The sequence below is a fragment of the Cheilinus undulatus genome, linkage group 7 (genome assembly GCF_018320785.1).
Source record: "Cheilinus undulatus linkage group 7, ASM1832078v1, whole genome shotgun sequence".
Taxonomy (NCBI): Eukaryota; Metazoa; Chordata; class Actinopteri; order Labriformes; family Labridae; genus Cheilinus; species Cheilinus undulatus.
The window spans coordinates 29,113,373-29,131,864 of record NC_054871.1 but is presented as its reverse complement, the minus strand read 5'-3'; the positions used below and the strand labels follow the sequence as shown (position 1 = coordinate 29,131,864).

Genomic DNA, 18,492 nt, shown 5'->3' with positions numbered 1-18,492 from the left:
ATCAATAATAGATTGGTGTTGGCCTTGTTGAAAAACATCAGTTCATCTGGAAAAAAATTGATTTGCCCTGATGTCATCAGCTGATGTAAGCTGTCACATCAGCAAAATGGAAGTAAGCTATTACACGTAACTGCTTATTCAGAGAGGAGGTTTTTATATTGGACAGAGGGAGCCACGATTGGACAAACTGACTAGTTTTTATGCCCAAATATGAACGAGATTGTTGGCAGTGCAGTAGTGTTACAATAATTCTGAAAAACCAGGGACATGCAGTTTGTATGAGACCTTCCAATCAGCTCTAAAGTAATCAGCATTCAGCTACACTATTATTTGAAACATCGGTATCCCTGATTTTCAGTTTTTGCATCTTTAATTTTGATGGTTATCTTTGCTGGAAAGTTCTGCCCTTAATTCTAATTAAAAATGGATTCCTAATTATTATAAGAGTCAAACCCTTTCCTTTCCTTTCCTCAGTATTTCTTTTTTCTATAGAATTTTATTTTATTGTGAGTCAGGGTCAAAATATTAGGATACATAGGCTATAGCAATTAAAGGTCATTCAATAAGTAAGAGTCATTGTTCCATAAAAAAAAGAATAGAAAAAAAGAAAAAAGATTTCATTTTCACAGACCCTATTTATATAATTCATCCAAAGTTATCATACAATTAAATCCAATCCATCTCCCAGATATCTTTATATCATTTACCCACATAAACACAAGTAATCCAAACACATGCAGACATTGGACACTTAGGGGTTCCTTAAGAGTTCATAAAAGTTGGGTGGTTTTGCAGCTCAAGTTAGTCTACAGAGCTTTGTAAATTGTGCTCCATATAGTACTAAATTGTTTTTCTTTGTTGCTATCTTCCGACAATGTCCTTTCGATATTTCATTAATGTTTTCCATTTTTGTAGTGTAGGTGCTTCTTTGTTTTTCCAGTGTTGCAACACAGGCTTTTAAAAAACTAATGATGAAAATAATTTTTCCCATCCCATTGGACATTTTATTTCACATTTTTGAAAGAGACAAATCCCTGGGGTGAATTGCACCTAATAATTACAGGTGTCTGAGATCCATTTTTTGATATCATCCCAAATTTCCCTTATTTTGACATGATACCAAAAGGCATGTATGAGGGAGTGTTGCAATTTAAACATTTACCAGAGGAGCTGGAGTCAAATTTGTGAATTTTGTCTCTACTATAATATATTCCTGTCATTAACCTGTACTGAATCAGACGTAGGTTTTCATTGGTAGTAATACTGTAGGCAAGTTTTAAACAGTCCTTCCATTTTGTTTTTTGCATCTACAAATGAGATCTTAGTTCCACTTAGTATAAATATTTTGTAATATTTTTTATTGCTTTCTGTCTTGATAAGAATATCATATATAACACCTATTAGTCGTCTCTTTTTGTCCTTTTGAATTAAAGTTTCTCCTCTTTCTGTACTATATTTTCAGGATTGAAGTTTGTTGTTATCCAATTTGTCAACTGTAAATACTTAAAAATATCACTCTCTTTTAATTTATATCTAACCTTTAGTTCTTGAGAGGAAGTAACAGAATGCTGGTTGACAATGTCTGATATGTTCTGTATTCCACAGTTAATCCACGTCTCCTAATAAAGGTGGGAATTCTGAATCATTATCAATGGGTTATTCCAGATTTGTATATGTTCCAGAATTCCTATTTCTTAGCCTGATATTTTTTTTCCAAGCATTTACTGTGCTGTTAATTAGGAAATTTACTGATTTTGTTTAATGCTTGGAAAAATGGCAAAGAATAAATTACTGGGCAGTAACTGTTGGTTTTCTATATCTATCCATGGATCCACAGTTTCACTGTTCAATATGTGGTCACTATAAATCATCTGAGCGGCACTATGATAATATTCTAGGTTAGGAAGGTTAAGGCCTCCCTCTTCTTCGGGGTAATGCAGCAGTTTTCTTTCAAATTCTAACATCACTTAACCTTGCAAAGCAGATGGATATGCCCGTTTCCTTGTTTTTCACTGGCGAATCCATTTTCCAAAGCTCCCGTCTTAACCGTTTGGGCCCCGTTAGACAGTGACAGGACCAATCAGCGACGAGGGGCAGTAAACAAACAGCAGCAGGAGCCGGTGCAGTTATGGAAGAAGAGATTAGCGTGGATGCTGCTAAAGCGCCAGTTTTATCAGAACTTGATGACATGTCTTCATGAAAAGAAGAACAAAGAACAGCAGTGAGTTGTTTTCTTTTCAAAAACGACAAAAGTCGAGTACTTACATGTCCATAGTTGCCATGTTTCGCGTTATTCCTCACTAGCTGCACACGTGGAGCTTGATAGCAGCTACGTCACGTGTTTTGTTGCTCTTATTGGCCCGTAGAGATGTGACAGACAGAATGCTTATTCAATCACACTCCGAGTTTTTTTCACATCCTCCGCCTTTTCTCAAACGTTTCCTATTGAAGCTTTCCCAGATGGATGTGTGAAACAAATCCATCTGGCGTGTCAGGTTAAACATTACTCCTTGTATGTATGCCTTGAATGTATCCCAAATGACATCTGTTGCAGGTCTGTCCTGAGAAGCCACCTCTTCTGCATTGGTTTGGATAAATATATCAATATGTCTTTTTATATATATTTCAGAAATTCAGAATCCAATAGATATGCTCAATTCATTCTCCATAACCTATGAGACATTATATTTTGTTTCAGGACAACAGTGCATGATCTGAGATTATCTTTTCCTGGATTTTGCTCAATATTACCCTCTCTAAGGCAGACTTTGATATAAATATAAAATCTATTCTACTGTAACAGTTTTGAGGGTGTGAGAAGTAAGTGTAGTCTACTGTATTAGGATGTAAAGTTCTCCATATATCTTACAGTTCATTAAGAGAAATAAATGTCAAAAGTTTTTCCTCAGCATTTCTTAGGCTACTTCCTGACTCACTTGTTCAGCAATTGAAGATTTACCAAGTATTTTTGTAATTTAAGATTGCTGTCTCACTATGATGATATAATCTTTACTTGGGGCAAACAAACAAAAGATTTAAATTCTGTTTTCCCATGTACTGTTCCCAGCTATTCAGCAGAGCTTTACAAGCAAAGCCCTTCTTTATTGTCTGCTTTGCTCTTCACCGCACATGCATCTGCTTGTATCTACCATCCACGCTGATTAAATGTTGGTTTTGCCTAAAGGAAATGTTTTTTGGATAATACCTTTAATGAAACCATTACCGGCGTATTCAGTGTAAAATGCCATCTCCTACTTTTTAAAATCTAGTTTACCATCCTCATGTGAAAGCTTATAAGGATAGTCTTCAAAGGTTATAGTGAGACATCTCAATTTATCCTGAATTATCCATGTTATTTATTCTACATCATATATGAGTGGACAACAGAGACACGAGTAATGAAGATGTCAGAGGTAAGAGGTTTAAATAGTTTGATTAAAGTTGCTTTGTGGCCTGCTGTTTTACCAGACTGGAGTAATTTGAAGCAGCTCCACCCATGTCTGGATGGGTACCACATCAAACTTTGCTTGTGGTGAGGTCAGAAGACCATGAATAGGCCCTGAAGTGGCCAGCAGCACACTGCTACATGTAAGCTGTGTTTGGCCAGTAGGGAACAGCATGTGCTACTCTTCAATATGACTCTGAATGGTTTGATTACAGTACAGCCTTTGTATACTGTGTGTGTGTGTTTGTGTGCATGTGTGCATGGAATACAAGACACGTGTGCATGACGCAGAAACGTAAACTCCATAATGCCAGCTTTTCCCAGACACAAAACAATGCCACCCAGCTTGACCAAATATAGCCGACGAATAGAGAGGTGCAACCCATAACTAAGAGATAAACAATGGCTCAGCAGAGAGAATGGCCTGCTACTCCTCTGCACTTCCTGAAACAACAATACAGTCCTCCGCTCGATCCACGCCCCTTAAAGCCCTGAGTTAACAGAAGAGGGAACCACTGCCTTTACTTCCCGTGTCGTAGCTGCTTCCTGTTAAAAAAAAAGTTTCCGGATGATAGGAACTTCCCGTCTGAAGTTTTCAGACGAAGTGTGGCATGGAGGAGGCTGGGGACTCAGAGGACTATGAGGTTAGACTTGTGTTCAAAGCCTATAATTAAGCAGAGCGACTAGTTCAAACACATAAAAAACAATAAATAATTGGATGGGAAAATAAAAAAGATCAGTACTTAAATTAAATGTGTATGAAGAAAAACCTCTGGTGATGTCAGAAGGAACAGGACAAAATATTAATACAGCAATATACTGACAAGAGCAATGCATGTATCCTATTGCTGGTGTCAAAAATGTGTATCCAAAAAAAAAAAGAAAAAAAAAGAAAAAAAAAACACAAGAAAGAAACAAAAAGGAAATTAACGACATGGATGGCAGTGTAAGGAAGTTAAAGAATGAACAAAGATAAGAGGTGGGACTGGCACCAAATTACACTAAATAGATACATCATCCCACACTTTAACACTCGAGGTGCATTTTTTCTTCAGTTAAACAGATAGGATTCTGCATCATTATATGACTGTTCTGAAAAAGCAGAAAGATTAAAATTTTTTTAATGTTTTTTTAGGCTTTTGATTTTACCTTGAACCTGGGCTGCTCTCTTGGAGGACTCTAACATCTGCACAGATACGTGATCTTACTGCTAGCCCCTCAATTGTTTTGCAGTGCTATATATCCTGTTCTGTTTGGTATATCCTATATATTGCTCCCTGCATGGTATCATATAGTGTATCACATATTGTGTCAGGAATTGTCTTTTCATCATATCCTGTATCATATTGAATCAGGGGTTACCCTGAAATTCCCAATCAAAACAACCTTATCTAACACACTGGGAGAAAGTCATTTGGAATTTTTTCTTAAATTAGTAAGAAGTGATGCACAGAAACATTGCTTTAACACCAGTATCTGCCAATAACAGGCCTTTTGACAAAAATTGGTCGCCTGCTAATAATGTGGCCATGAAAGGTTGTCAGTAGCAGATGTGTAGCCTATCTCTTGTATGAATTTAGAGCTGTCTTTTAGCACACCAAACGTCTGCTTCAGAAAACAGATCTATTAGGAAATCTGACTTCTAGGACAAACTGATTTATTTTCATTGTGAAACAAGAGAAAATGGTGGCTTTGTTGGAGTGCAACACCACAAGAAGTAATCAAAAAGACCATCGAGATCGATACTGGTAACTGCTACATTTTTATTTTAAACAGTCGGTTCAGTTTTTAAAATCCTTGCATTTGTATTTTGGTTTCAAGATTATTTTTTTTGTGTGTATTGTTTGCCTTTATTTGGATAGAAGCTGAAGCGAGACAGGAAACATGCTGGGCACCTGCGCTACCCACTGAGCCAAACCGGTATCCAAATCTCTGTTTTTAAGTCTTAAGTTTTCTTAAGTTTCCCAAAGCAATTAAAGAGTTATAACCTTAACAAATTCATTTTAGGAGAATAAATAGAGTTCCATATGGGAATAATTCAAATCCTCTTCAAACTTTACATATAAAAACCTGGAATTTGCATGATTAAATGATTTAACAAACTCATCTTCTCTAGTACCCATTAATAATCATTCTAAGAAAGCAGGCGCAGAATGTGTTAAATATTGTGTCTAAGCTGCAACATAATCCCTCATCACTAGCCTTGGCTGTAGCTCAAGCTATTGGGAGATGCACAGATACTGACCAATATCTAGTATTGGTGCCTATACCAGAGCTAAGTACTCGTACTTGTTCTCAGACACTGTACTGGTATCATTTTGAATGAAGGGGTCTTCCCTCAGCACATTTTGAGATTTCACTTTTTATTCTATGTGTTTCTTTTTTATGCACTTAAGAGATTAGGCCTATTTCATTTAAATGCCTACATGTCAGGTTTTCCCCTCCAACATGATTTTCACACTAGGGTCATTCCAAGTCCTATAATGCATCTGCAAAAAGTACAGCAAATTTCAGCTGTACTTTTGATTATCCAGATTTTAACATAATGGGGGAATTTACTTTAAAAAGATATGTTGACCCTCTTTCTTTGTAAAACTGTTCATATGAGCAGAAAATGGTTTTTAAAATTCCTGGTCTGATCATCTGTAACACTTTGCAAATCCTGGCAGAACAAAATGTGACCGTAAATTTCTTCAGTATGTCACTGTTTTTAATCACACACTAACATGTTGTAACAAAGACGCTACGGTCTTGAATATTTTATAAAAAGTATTATCCTCATGCAGGGAAGGAATACAGACAGAGGAGCAGAGGAGAAACAACAGCAGAGCACAGCCCTGTCCTGCCATTTTCGGCTCATGCGGCTCTTATCTCGTCTGTCTGTTTGTGCAGGGTTTAGCTCACCCCTTAGGTCGTGAGATGCCAGGTTCCAGGGACAGAGGGGTTGAAATTTTTTTGTCAATGTGGACTGTGCGTATGTTATGCAATTTCTGCACGATCATACAACTTTGGTGTTTTCAGAGAAACATATAAAATTAATGAGTTTGTGTTAATGAATTATCGCATTTATAGATCCATGAAAATTGCATGAGTTTCTCAGGAGAAATGACAAAACAGGAGGTGGCCCAAAACTACAGAAGAACCCCAGGAAAAAGTATGGTTTTACACAGGCAATATCATCAAACAAATTTACACCACAGAGGCCTGTGAGACCTAACAGCAGTATCGATAAGCTAAAACGTTTATGATTTCCGTGTTTTTCGAAAAATACATAACCTTGATCCCCATCCCTATCTGTAAGTTCTCAAATGTAAGCACTTGTAATTGGTCTGGAACAATGTGGTGCATCTCTACCTGCTACCCTAGAGTAAACCAGCACAGTGAATGGATGGCATGTAAGGCCCTTCTACACAGAGATGACTTCAGGAGAATGTGCACAAGTATTTTGTTGTATCGACATTTCATCCACATGGAAACAGTGTTTTTGGAGGCCGTAAATGCTACATTTGGAAACCGGGTCCCAGAGTGAACAAATCTGTAAACGCTTACCATTTCGTCTCTGTGTGGACAGCCAACCGAATCTTTCTTGAAACGATTACATCACACATAGCGTAGCCCACTTACCCCACATGCCCATGTTGAACCAAAACAACAACGGTGGATTACAGGCATGTGTTTGTGCTGCAGTAGCTATTAAGCTTATTATGGCTTTTACAGCAAAATCTGATGCTCCTTTACCACCACCAAGAACAGCACACCAGATATTCTTAAATCCAACGCAGAGAACAAGGAGGGCAACCAGGAGAAAGTTTGTGTCAGTTTTCTGTGATCTTCTTCTCTCTTTTGGTGCATTTCCATGGCAGCAATACAGCGCCCCGTACAGGTTGGCATATATACTACAGTGTTTCCAGTCGTTTTCAGTGGTTATGTGCTTATGCGGACATAAACCATACCATATTTATGGAAAACTTTTTCAAAACGAAACAGAAATATAATGTTTCGTCTTCGTGTGGACAAGGCCTAATAGGAGCAGTACAATGTGGCAGACCAGAGTAAAGCACACTGCATTCAGCACAGGTCTGAAAACCTGCAAGAAGAACGGAGGGCTGTCGGTACTAGCACTGCTAACATAAGCTACACTCTGCAAACCAATCTGATGTTGTACATCTAAAAACGTTGTCATCCCGCTCAACCTGAAAGTACCACCCATCTCATGATGACATTGAGTGCATTAGAGAGAGGAAATTAGTCACTATGAGCATCCCTTAAAAACACATTAAGGAAACAGTTCAAATCATTGAAACCTACTTGCAATTAATAAACAAGTAATTCAGATTTGTTGCCTTTATGTTTTAGTCGTATTTTTACAGTGACGGAGGGCCCTATTGGAATTAAAAAGAAAAGGACTTTACAGCCTGGCAGAAAAAAAAAGTTGACAAAAACACCAAAAGAACCACATAACAGAGGACGACCAGTCTGACCAGTTTAAACCAGAGGGTGAGCTGCTTTTTAAGTCGAGGCCTTTTTGGTTCAACTGCTAAATGCATTAGGCACAATCTCTTCTGTACCTGCATTATGTCAGAACGAATGAGGTGTAGATTTAAGGGAAAGAAAACTTCTGGGGCAGTTAGAATGAGCTAAAGTAGGACAGCTCTTTTGGTTTGGGCCTTTCATTCTGCCTGCAACACAGCACTCATACAGAGTCCAGCACCATGAACGATGATCTCATCTCCTTGAAATGCATGACCCAGGCCTGAAGATCTCCCCTATAGCTTCGGGACACATACTCACACACATATAAGCATGCATTTTCCACCACTGTAACCTGATCAGCTTTGAGTGAGGAAAAAAAAACAACCAATAAAATGTCTTTGTCAGAGAAAAAATTCCTCCATTTCAGTCCATGTGTCTAAAAATAGAATCATTCACTCTGTTTATAAGATCTTAACTGCAGGGATGAGGCCACGAGATGCAGATTATTTGAGCAGAAAGAAACAGCAGGGACATAATTTTGTTGAGTTATTGCTTCCTCTTTAGAGTAATTTCTGTCTCATGTCAGCCATCTTAGGAGCACGCTGCAAAAGCTTGTTGGTTGTCAAAACAGAACCTTTTTACACAAACCAACTTTGAGGGCTGCATAGCAGGGAAATCATTTAAGCAGCTGTTGCTGCATTTGCTGGAAGTTTTGTGGGTAAAATGCAGATTTAGATGCAATAATGCAGCCAGAGGAAACTGTACAGCTGTTCACCAGTCAGGGTGATTGGCAGACTGGCAACAGATGGATCACAACCTCCTGTGACCAGGCCAGCACAGGCTGAAACCGTCTCTCTCTGTCTACCCCTGTAAACCACAATTCTGGATGGGGTTAACATATGCACACACAAACTGCATTCTGGGAGTGAAGAGAGTGGTAGCATGTCTGCCAAAGGGACCAGAATCTGCTGATGGAGGGAAAAATCTCTCCACCCTGCTGCACCCCTGTCTCTCAATCAGCCGTCCAGAACCAAAGACTGTGACAGACTGACGCACATCAAGGGACTAGCGCAGCACACATTCACATGCATCTCGATGCAGCATCAGCTCCGTCTGTGAAGGCTGAAGCACTGAGTCAGAGGGCTGAAAAAGGACGGATGGATACACTGTAGCTGAATGTAACTGTTGCTTCCCCCCTCAGTTTCCATGCCATTAAAGCTCAGAGCAAACGCTATGGAGCAATCCTATTTGTATAAATTTATCATACTTCACACTGAAGCGTATCTAGTGGCCTTTGTTTTACAGATTGTTGGGTTTTCACTTTTAGACACATTTGTGGTTAGAAAAGAAAAAAAGAACATTCCAAATCCAACTTCTCTGGTGAAAGGTCTATTTTTAGCTCCATTACTGTGAAATGCGAAAGATGACAATAGAGCAATAGACTACAGACTATAAAATGGCAGTTGCTGTTCCTCATACTGTGAAGTGTTATTAGTTTGAAAACTTAACTTGAGATTTCTGCTTTTGCTTAAATGGTATTCTGTAGAATTTACTCTGAAGTTCAACAGAACTTTGTTTCACTTCTTATGTCTTCTTCTTCTTTTTGGTCTTCAGAAAATTTAAACCCACAAATATATGTAAATACTATAATGCTGACAGAAATGGCTTTCAAACACTTGAGGGTCAAGGGAAGGGGTGTGTAGGTTTTTCACAGACGGCCGCATACAGAAAAAATAAAGACAGGGCTGCCTTGATATATGTCAACATAAGTGTATTAAAGCTACTAAAACAATCCAATATAGGTTAATACAGTATAAGCTAGGTAAATGAATAAAAAACAGCCTATACTTCAGGTTTCTATTAAGAGCTGACAAGGCAAATAGCTAATTATTGTTAAGGAATATGAGATGACCAATCAGATTTTAGGGAGGCCCTGTTTAAACCTGATAACCACTGGCTCCACCCCTGCTCTGGATGAGAGCAACACTGCTTGCAGCAATACTATTATATTGGTTGTAAGCGTGTTCACTGTTCAGATTGTTTATTGAATTTAGTCCTAAAAAAAGCATACCAACAAACTGTTAGTGTAAAAATGTTTGTTTACAGAGTTAGCACAGCAGCACCTCCTGGTGTTCTAACGAAGTAGTGCAGTATAGACAAGCACCAGCCTTCTGCGTAATGTGGGTCACGTTTCATTTTATTTTTTAACTTTGCTGTAGACTCATGAATATAGAGTAAGGGCCCTAGTTTACCCACAGCCCATACTTTGGGCACACCTTTCAATCTGAGACAGATGTTGTCATATATGACAATAAGAGATATAGGTTATTTAATGTTACATAACTTTAGAAAGAAGGTAGCCTTCTTTTGTTTCCCTCTGTAAGCCCTCTGTTTTGCAGTTCTATTGACACTACCCATGCCTTCATAGCCCTTAAAGGCACTTCTCTAGCAAGGCTGGACCTTAGGTGACTTCCTGAAGGCAATTAAAGATTAAATCAACACCAGTAATTTTGATGTTGGACGTCTTTTTTAAAATCCAATCTTGAGTCATTTTAGATCGTCTCTGCAGCTAGCATTACCCATATTGTCATATGTGCTGTGACAACCAATATCAGGCTGTTCCATCACATCATGCTTTGTCAAACTGTGCATGTCATCACGCAGGAGACAGTCTCAATAACTCATAATGGAGAGACAGAGAGACAGAGACCCTGTGATGTGTCCTGCAGACTGAAGCTGCTTTGAATTAGGGCTGCAGTAATCGAATCCTTTTGTAATCGAGTACTCTATTGATTCTTCTGTTGATTGATCAAGTACTCTAATAACAAATTTGCATTTTTTTTAATGAATCCCTTTTGTTTTTTTTGTTTAAGAGAAATTGTAGTAGACAAATGAGAAAATATGGCGGGTCCCTTAAATGGACTGCTTGTATGTTAAAAATAGGTATCAAAAGGTTGTCCAAACAAAATATCTAAGATAGTTCTGATGGCAATTTACATTTATTAAAGTTGAAAGGAAAGGAAGTTAAATAATTCCATTAGATTATGCCATAAGTGAGGCGTAGGGATCATTTTCCAGGAAATTCTGGCTGCTAATTCTTTATTTCTTATATTGTAGTTTAGTTTTATTTTTCACTTTGTCATTAAGGTAAAGAGACACTTAACCATTTCAACATCCTCTACTTCATTAGTGTAATATTCCCCATTTTAACAAGAAATAAATCTCCATTATCCTCACAATGGTATGATGATATCTGAAAGCTGGACTTTTACATTCCAGAAATTTTAACTATTTCTCAAAGGGTGTTCACTTTTAATTTTTGCAACCACATTTTTGTTTGTTCCACTTTGACTTTTTAACACCATATCTGGACCTGGGAACAGGTTTTAAGGTATAAAGCTGCATCTGTGATCTGTTGAATCCTGACTGTATGGTGATAAACTCTGACCTATTTGTGCTCTCTGTCTCAGTCACTGTTAGTAGCAGTAACGTTTCTATTTGACTAGCATCTAATCATCAAAATGTAGTCTTATGAAATGCTTCGGGGTTTTGAAAAAATTCACTGAAACAAAGATGTGCCGGGGCTGAATTTTAAATCAGTCATAATCAAATGTGTGACGTGCGCACATGGAAGAGAGAGAGAGACAGAAGGAGAAAGCACCTGAATGAGGCTTGGCATTAAGGATGGCTCTCTTCTGTAAAACTGTCAGGTCTATCAGTGAAGTTTATAAAATCCCCTAAAGTCTGCAGACATAAACTGACCGCTGTCTCGTATGAGCACGTGGTGCAGGCTGCCTCAAGGCAGATAATTTGCCTTGAGGATTTTTTTGAATCGAGTCGACTGAATAATTTGAGGAATCGTTCAGCCCTACTTTGAATAAGTAGAGCCAATGCAAAGAAGTGCAGGGACTTTTTTGTAAATATGTCAATATTTTTAAGACTTTGTCACAGAATTATTATTTTTGACTTTTTGGTCCCCAAGAGATAGGAGAACCAGTTTGTGCAAAGAGAAAAAAAAACCCTCAGTAATGTTTACTATGTGTCACACACAAAAAATCTTTGGTCGTCATGGTTCCATAACTTTTTAAAATTCAAGTGACATTACTGTGGCAAACATTTTTTTAAAGCCCAGGTTTTCCTATATAACAGGATGTTAAAAAGCTTGACTATGCACCACAGTGTTGATGTTTTACAAGCTTTTTAAGACAGCAAGTGAACAAAATGGCTAAAAAATAGCTTGGGTCCCAAGGGGTAAAACCATAATGTACACATTCCACACATGTATACAGCATTAAACCCAGCAAACACCAAACATTTTTTAAATGATGTTAAGTTGGTGTAAGCATAGGCAGTACATGTTACAGTTAGAACTTACCCCCACAACAAGATATATGTTCATATATATTGAACATGTTAAGTATTTATAATTGGAAATCAGATTATGAAGAAATAGCAAAACATCAGGACTTTGCTCACTTTTTGGAAAGGGTAGATCACGCCAAAATCAACCCGGTTATCTATATTGCATTTTATCATATATTACACTTTAACAGTAATATAATAGTATTATATGACATGAGAGTGAAAATGATGTGGATACAATAAAAAGAAAAATCTCATGATAATCTTTCACAGTAATCAGGTCTGACCAGAGGTAAACTCTTCCACATGTGAAAGTGGAGCAGATCCCGTTTCTCATTACAGGGATGAAAAGTACACGACAAGAAGTCAACACTACTCTGCCACGTAGCTCGGGGGATTAAACTCAAGTAAAAATAATGCACTGTGATAACCAACCTTTCACAAAGCAATATCTTTCTGTTCAACAATGTAGAAGCAAAAATGTGTATACTAGTCAGCCAGTATTTGTATGTAGCACTTTTCCTACCAAAACACAGAGCTTGTAAAATGTAAAACTTGGATTATCACTTGTCTATTTAAACATCTGTGGCATAAAAGTATGACAAGCAGCCTTACAGACAGAAGCCTTAACCTCCTGTTGAAACTCCATACTGCTTTAAAAAGTACATGAGATTAAAAAAAAATCAGTACTGCTTAAGAGGCAGAGAAAAATTAGGTAAATATGTTTTTGTCTGCATACTTTTGAATGCTAATGTATAACTGGGAAAAAGTGTGTAATTTTTGTATCTATTTCAAGTTAGAAAAGGAGATGCTCTACATCTACACGTGTTCCAAATTATTATGCAAATGATACTTTTCTCTTATTTTCCTAAATATTAATGCAAATAACAGTCGAAATAAATATTTTTCAAGTCATCAGCCGTTGTAGCATAGCTCAAATGTTTTTGAACAAACTTCATAATGATAACAATTACTTTTTAAAAAAAAGGTAAAAAACCTCTGGGGAGCGCAGATGGTCGAGTCGATTAAGGTGTTCCCATGTACGTGGGCAGCCCAGGTTCGAATCTGGCCTGTGGCCCTTTACCGCATGTCTCTCCCCACTCTCTTCCCTGTTTCCAAATCTATCCACTGTCCTTCCTCTGTCAAATAAAGGCATGAAAAAGCCCAAAAATAAATCTTAAAATAAAAAAATAAATAAAAACCTCAAAATGCACTGTTCCACATTAAAGTTTTAAAACATTTTGTAGGTTGTAAAGAACTGAAAATGGTCATTTGTTGAATTTGCAGCATAAGGTGGCCATATTTACTGAGATCAAAAGCTATTTCAATCAAAAACATCTTAACAGGCCAAGTTACATGTTAACATACGAGCCCTTCTTTGATATCACCTTCACAATTCTTGCATCCATTAAACTTGTGACTTTTTGGAGAATTTCTGCTTGAATTTCTTTGCAACTTGTCAGAATATCCTCCCAGAGCTGCTGTTTTGATGTGAAATGCCTCCCACTCTCATAGATCTTTAGCTTGTGGATGCTCCAAAGGTTCCCAATAGGGTTTAGGTCAGGGAAGGATGAGGGCCACACCATGAGTTTCTCTCCTTTTATGCCCATAGCAGCCAATGACACAGAGGTATTCTTTGCAGCATGAGATGGTGCATTGTCATGCATGAAGATAATTTTGCTATGGAAGACCCTGTTCTTCTTTTTGTACCATGGAAAAAGTGGTCAGTCAGAAACCCTATATACTTTGCCAAGGTCATTTTCACACCTTCAGGGACCCTAAAGGGGCCTACCAGCTCTCTCTTCATGATTCTGCTACCTCCTTGCTGACGTCACAGCCTTGTTGGGACATGGTGGCCATCCACCAACCATCCACTACTCCTCCATCTGGACCATCCAGGGTTGCACAGCACTCATCAGTAAACAAGACTGTTTGAAAATGAGTCTTCATGTATTTCTGGGCCCACTGCAACCGTTTCTGCTTATGAGCACTGGATAGGGTGGCCGAATAGTAGGTTTATACACGACTGCAAGCCTCTGGAGGATCCTACACCTTGAGGTTCGTGGGGCTCCAGAAGCACCAGCAGCTTCAAATACCTGTTTTGCTGCTTTGTAATAGCATTTTGGCAGCTGCTCTCTTAATACGGTGAATTTGTCTGGCAGAAACCTTCCTCATTATGCCTTTATCTGCATGAACCTGTTTGTGCTCTGAATCAGCCACAAATTTCTTCACAGTACGATGATCACGCTTAATTTTTCATGAAATATCTAATGTTTTCATTCCTTGTCCAAGGCATTACACTATTTGACAACTTTCCTACAGCACTGAGATCCTTTGTCTTTCCTATATTGCTTGAAACCTGTGGCCTGCTTAAAAATGTAGAACATCCGTCTTAAGTAGTTTTCTTTTAATTGGGCTCACCTGGCAAAATAATTATCACAGCTGTCTGAGATTGATTTCAGTGATCCAAAGAGCCCTGAGACACAACACCATCCATGAGTTTAATTGAAAAACAAAAATTTGAATGTTTATGACACTTAAATCTAATTTGCATAATAATTTGGAACGCAGTGTATAGGACTCAGTTAATAGACTGGTAGTCCATCTGTTTTTCCAGAGTCTGAGGCCAGAGACCATTGCAATAAACCAGCTCAACCCATACAAATAGTCAACACTAAAGTCATCAGATCATGGAAAAATCTTTTTACTGTTTTCATGGTTTATTGATAGATAATCCCCCCTTGCTGTCATAATCTATAACCCAAATAAAGCTTTTCTGTGTCAGTTCGCCTGTAGTTTCAGTTCATTTTGTGTTGTCAGTGGTTGCAGAGAACAGGTCACGACAAGAATATATTTTCTCAGAGAGCAGAAAGCAGGAAGAAGGTCACAGTCACCTGACCAAAACAACAACAAAAAATACCAGTGAATTAAAGTGGCACTGTCTTAATCTTATGGTCAAAATGTTATACAATCAGTTATGTGCAGAAAGCACTGTCATTTAAAACAAACCTAAAACATCAGAAGGAAACTGACATAAACACTGACAGCCCTGGATTTAATATCATCTTCAAAGGCAAAGGGGTGTATGAAGGAATTATGCAGCAACTTCCCATTCTCCTTTTCATTTCTTCTTTCTGGGTAGAGTACAGTCTTTAAGTCACTGACAGTCCACACAGACAGCCATACGCTCTCTTAACTCAACCCACACACAAAAGTCCCAGCCTGAAAATACATTTTCTCTGTGCTATTGTGATCTGATACTTTACTAAGTCTATTCTACATCCTTGGGCTTTGAGTGTGTGCTATTGTGAGCCTAGGAAACATGATGAGTCACATATCAGGAAGCACTGTCAATGTTAGATGTGACTTAATCAAGAGAGCGTTTCATATCAGACCTAACAGAAGGCAGCTCAGAAAATAAATGTGTGAAGTACTGTATCAGATTAATTTGAAAGGCATCTTCCATATTGCTGAAGTTCCTCTTCCTCTTCAGACAAGAGAAGGGTTGAAATAGCAGGGTGACCAAGAAATAAGATATGATGGATATGATACAACCAGATAAATAACGGTACAATAGATGTTACATAACGATAAGACATGATACCTGACCCATGATGCTGATTACACCATAATATAGTAATTCAGTGATAATACTGCCAGGCAATCATATATCTACACATCACATTATATCAACTGGAAGGAGATGCCCCTAGAAGGGTGAAGTGTGGGATTTCTCCATCTAAACTGCAGTTTAATGACTGTTTACCTCTCATCGCAGGGCTTGGCATAAACACCAACTGCCAGCCCAACAGCTGACTACTCACTTATTTACAGCTACTTTTTTCCTATTGTTTGTTTAACAAAATTTGACTAGTAAGTTTTGATTTGCTTTTACTGTATGTTTTAGATTTATTTTAACAATGTATCAACTTAAAAAAAATGTAGGTTAAAAATATAAAAATATGAGGATTTAAAGTCTAAGTCTTCACTTAATTTTGAAGTTAAAAATTGGTAAACACATTTCTTTAATGGGATTTTTTAAATACATTTTCCCTGACATTTTCCCTCAGAGCTGTAAGCTGTGTTTTTACCCATATCTGAGTTATTGGTGTGGATTTGATCTTTAAAGATCCCGGAAAGTCACCCAGGTGCCAGGCAAGCTAGAAAAGCCTCAATTGGGGCTACAAAGGCATAGATAGTGTCATTAGAATAGCACAATGGCAGACTGCGAGAGGGAAAAAGTACATGACTCTACTTATGGTTTGAGTTATTGAAGTTTTTGTAAGCTTTGTCTTTTGGGTTGTACAATGTCGGTCTCAGAGGGTTAAAATAAGCATGTAAAAAGAATAAGAAATCAATCTTGCAACAATGTGTGCTTCATGCAAAAAGTGAATTTCGTCTACAAATTGTTCCTTAAATATTCCTCAGATTGCAGAGAATTTAGAGTTTCTATTTTATTCTGTAAGTCTGCAGGTCTTAGCCAGGCTATAAACACTGACATTGCTGTCCTAGTCTAAGGGGTACACCCACAAGGTTAATGTTAAAAAAAGCCTTAAACCATTTTGAGAATGAGTTTATATGTTGAAACAAGAATAGAAACTAAAATGTGCACTTTTTGCTGCTTAATGAGGGACCCCTTCATGACTCTGCCCCTTCCCTCCCCTTATGATCAGACTTGAGGGAAATCTGTTTATATCACAAGTAACTGGTGGAGCACAAATAGAAAAAAACCCAACCAAATCAAGCTGTCACACATGTTAAACTCTTACCTCTAGAACTGGTCCCGCTCCCAGTATTGTCCTTTCCACCCCACTGGCGTAGCCCTTTTGGCTGAGTGCAGTCAGACAGTGGATCAGGAAGTTGGTGCTCTGGGTCTTGCCTGAGCCACTTTCACCAGAGATGACGATACACTGGTTGACCCCCTTCCTGAGCATAGCATAGTATGCTACATCTGCAATAGCAAAAATGTGAGGCTCCAGTTTGCCCAGCTGGTGGTTCTCGTACATCTTGACGTACTTAGGGTTGTAGATTGGAAGGAACTTGAAGGGGTTGATGGCGATGAGGATGCTGCCTGCATAGGTGTAGATCTTTTTCTTGTAAAAGCGTGTGCGCAAATTGTTTAATATGCTGTCCTCATTGAGGACGGGAAGGTTGCAGAGGTCTGCAAAGTCATCCTGTGGAGGGGGGAGAAAGCCCCTGGCAGCTAACCGCTGGACCTCCTGCTCCTTAGAAACAGATGGGAGGTGAACATAATGTATAGAGCCATCATGGTTCCTCTCCTGAATGAAGGAAGACAGAGAAAGATTATGTTTAAATGACCTCAGCAATTCACTGATAAAACAGTGATGAAAACATATGTAATTGCTTTAATTAAATTAATCCTAAACAAAACACATTACTGGTGATGGCAGCCCCAAGGGAGAAAATATAGTTTTTTTTACCTGCCTGTTCTACTTTCTTTTAAAAGACTCTGTGATTACATGTTACCAAGGCTTGATATTGTCTCTCTTCAAACGCTCTCAGAGAGGAAACAAAAAAGCAACATACAAACAGCAGCTTTCACAGTGGCTTTTATTCTACTAAGTCTGACTTCAACGTGAACTTTTGACTCTACCTGTAGTAGGAAGTAAAAGCCGAGACTCTGTGGGTGTTGCTCCTGGGCTTTCCGAGGCCACAGCAGAAACCTCTGTGCTGGAAGGTCTCCGGCTTCTAGCACCCACTCCTCCCCGCCACATTCCTTCACCTCTGCCAGAACATACATGCGGCCGGGGTCCAGCCCCAGTGCCGTGGCAGCGTCTGAGATCACCGAGGCTGCCGTTGCATCCTTCTGCACCCTGATTAGTGGACAAAATAAAATAATTAACCAAAATCAAAATTGATAACTTTTATTGTATAACTGAGGCAAACTCACCTTAAGTTGCAGCAGGTGGAGGGGTGCGCAGCCAGCCGTGGGTAGATCTGGAGCAGGTATGAGCGACCATCATGATCGTTGGGGCTAGCTGGCCCACCCCCCCCTCCTCCACCTGCGGTCGTTGCCATGGTGGCAGCGCCATCTCTGACACTCATCCTGAGCCAGTGGGAGTGGCCTCAGCATGCCGCACCCACTGCTTTCCTCTCACCACACAGCACCTGAAAATGAAAGTGACTGATCAGTGACAGTTATCTCTTACACACCAACACTGACAACTGTGCCTTGTAACAAGTGTCCCCAT

General features: G+C 38.7%; 1 protein-coding gene across 11 annotated transcripts in view; it reads right to left on the bottom strand.

Annotated features, from left to right (window-relative positions):
- LOC121512103 (unconventional myosin-IXb) overlaps positions 1-18,492 on the bottom strand; it is a 121,567-nt gene that overhangs the window by 65,492 nt on the left and 37,583 nt on the right. For all 11 annotated transcript variants that reach the window (XM_041791130.1, XM_041791129.1, XM_041791131.1 and 8 more), the window contains exons 2-4: positions 18,192-18,409; positions 17,895-18,114; positions 17,050-17,559 (exon numbers count right to left, since the gene is read on the bottom strand). In XM_041791130.1, coding sequence (XP_041647064.1) covers positions 17,050-17,559; positions 17,895-18,114; positions 18,192-18,346 — 885 coding nt within the window. In that variant the 5' untranslated portion in view covers positions 18,347-18,409. The remainder of the gene's footprint in view (positions 1-17,049; positions 17,560-17,894; positions 18,115-18,191; positions 18,410-18,492) is intronic.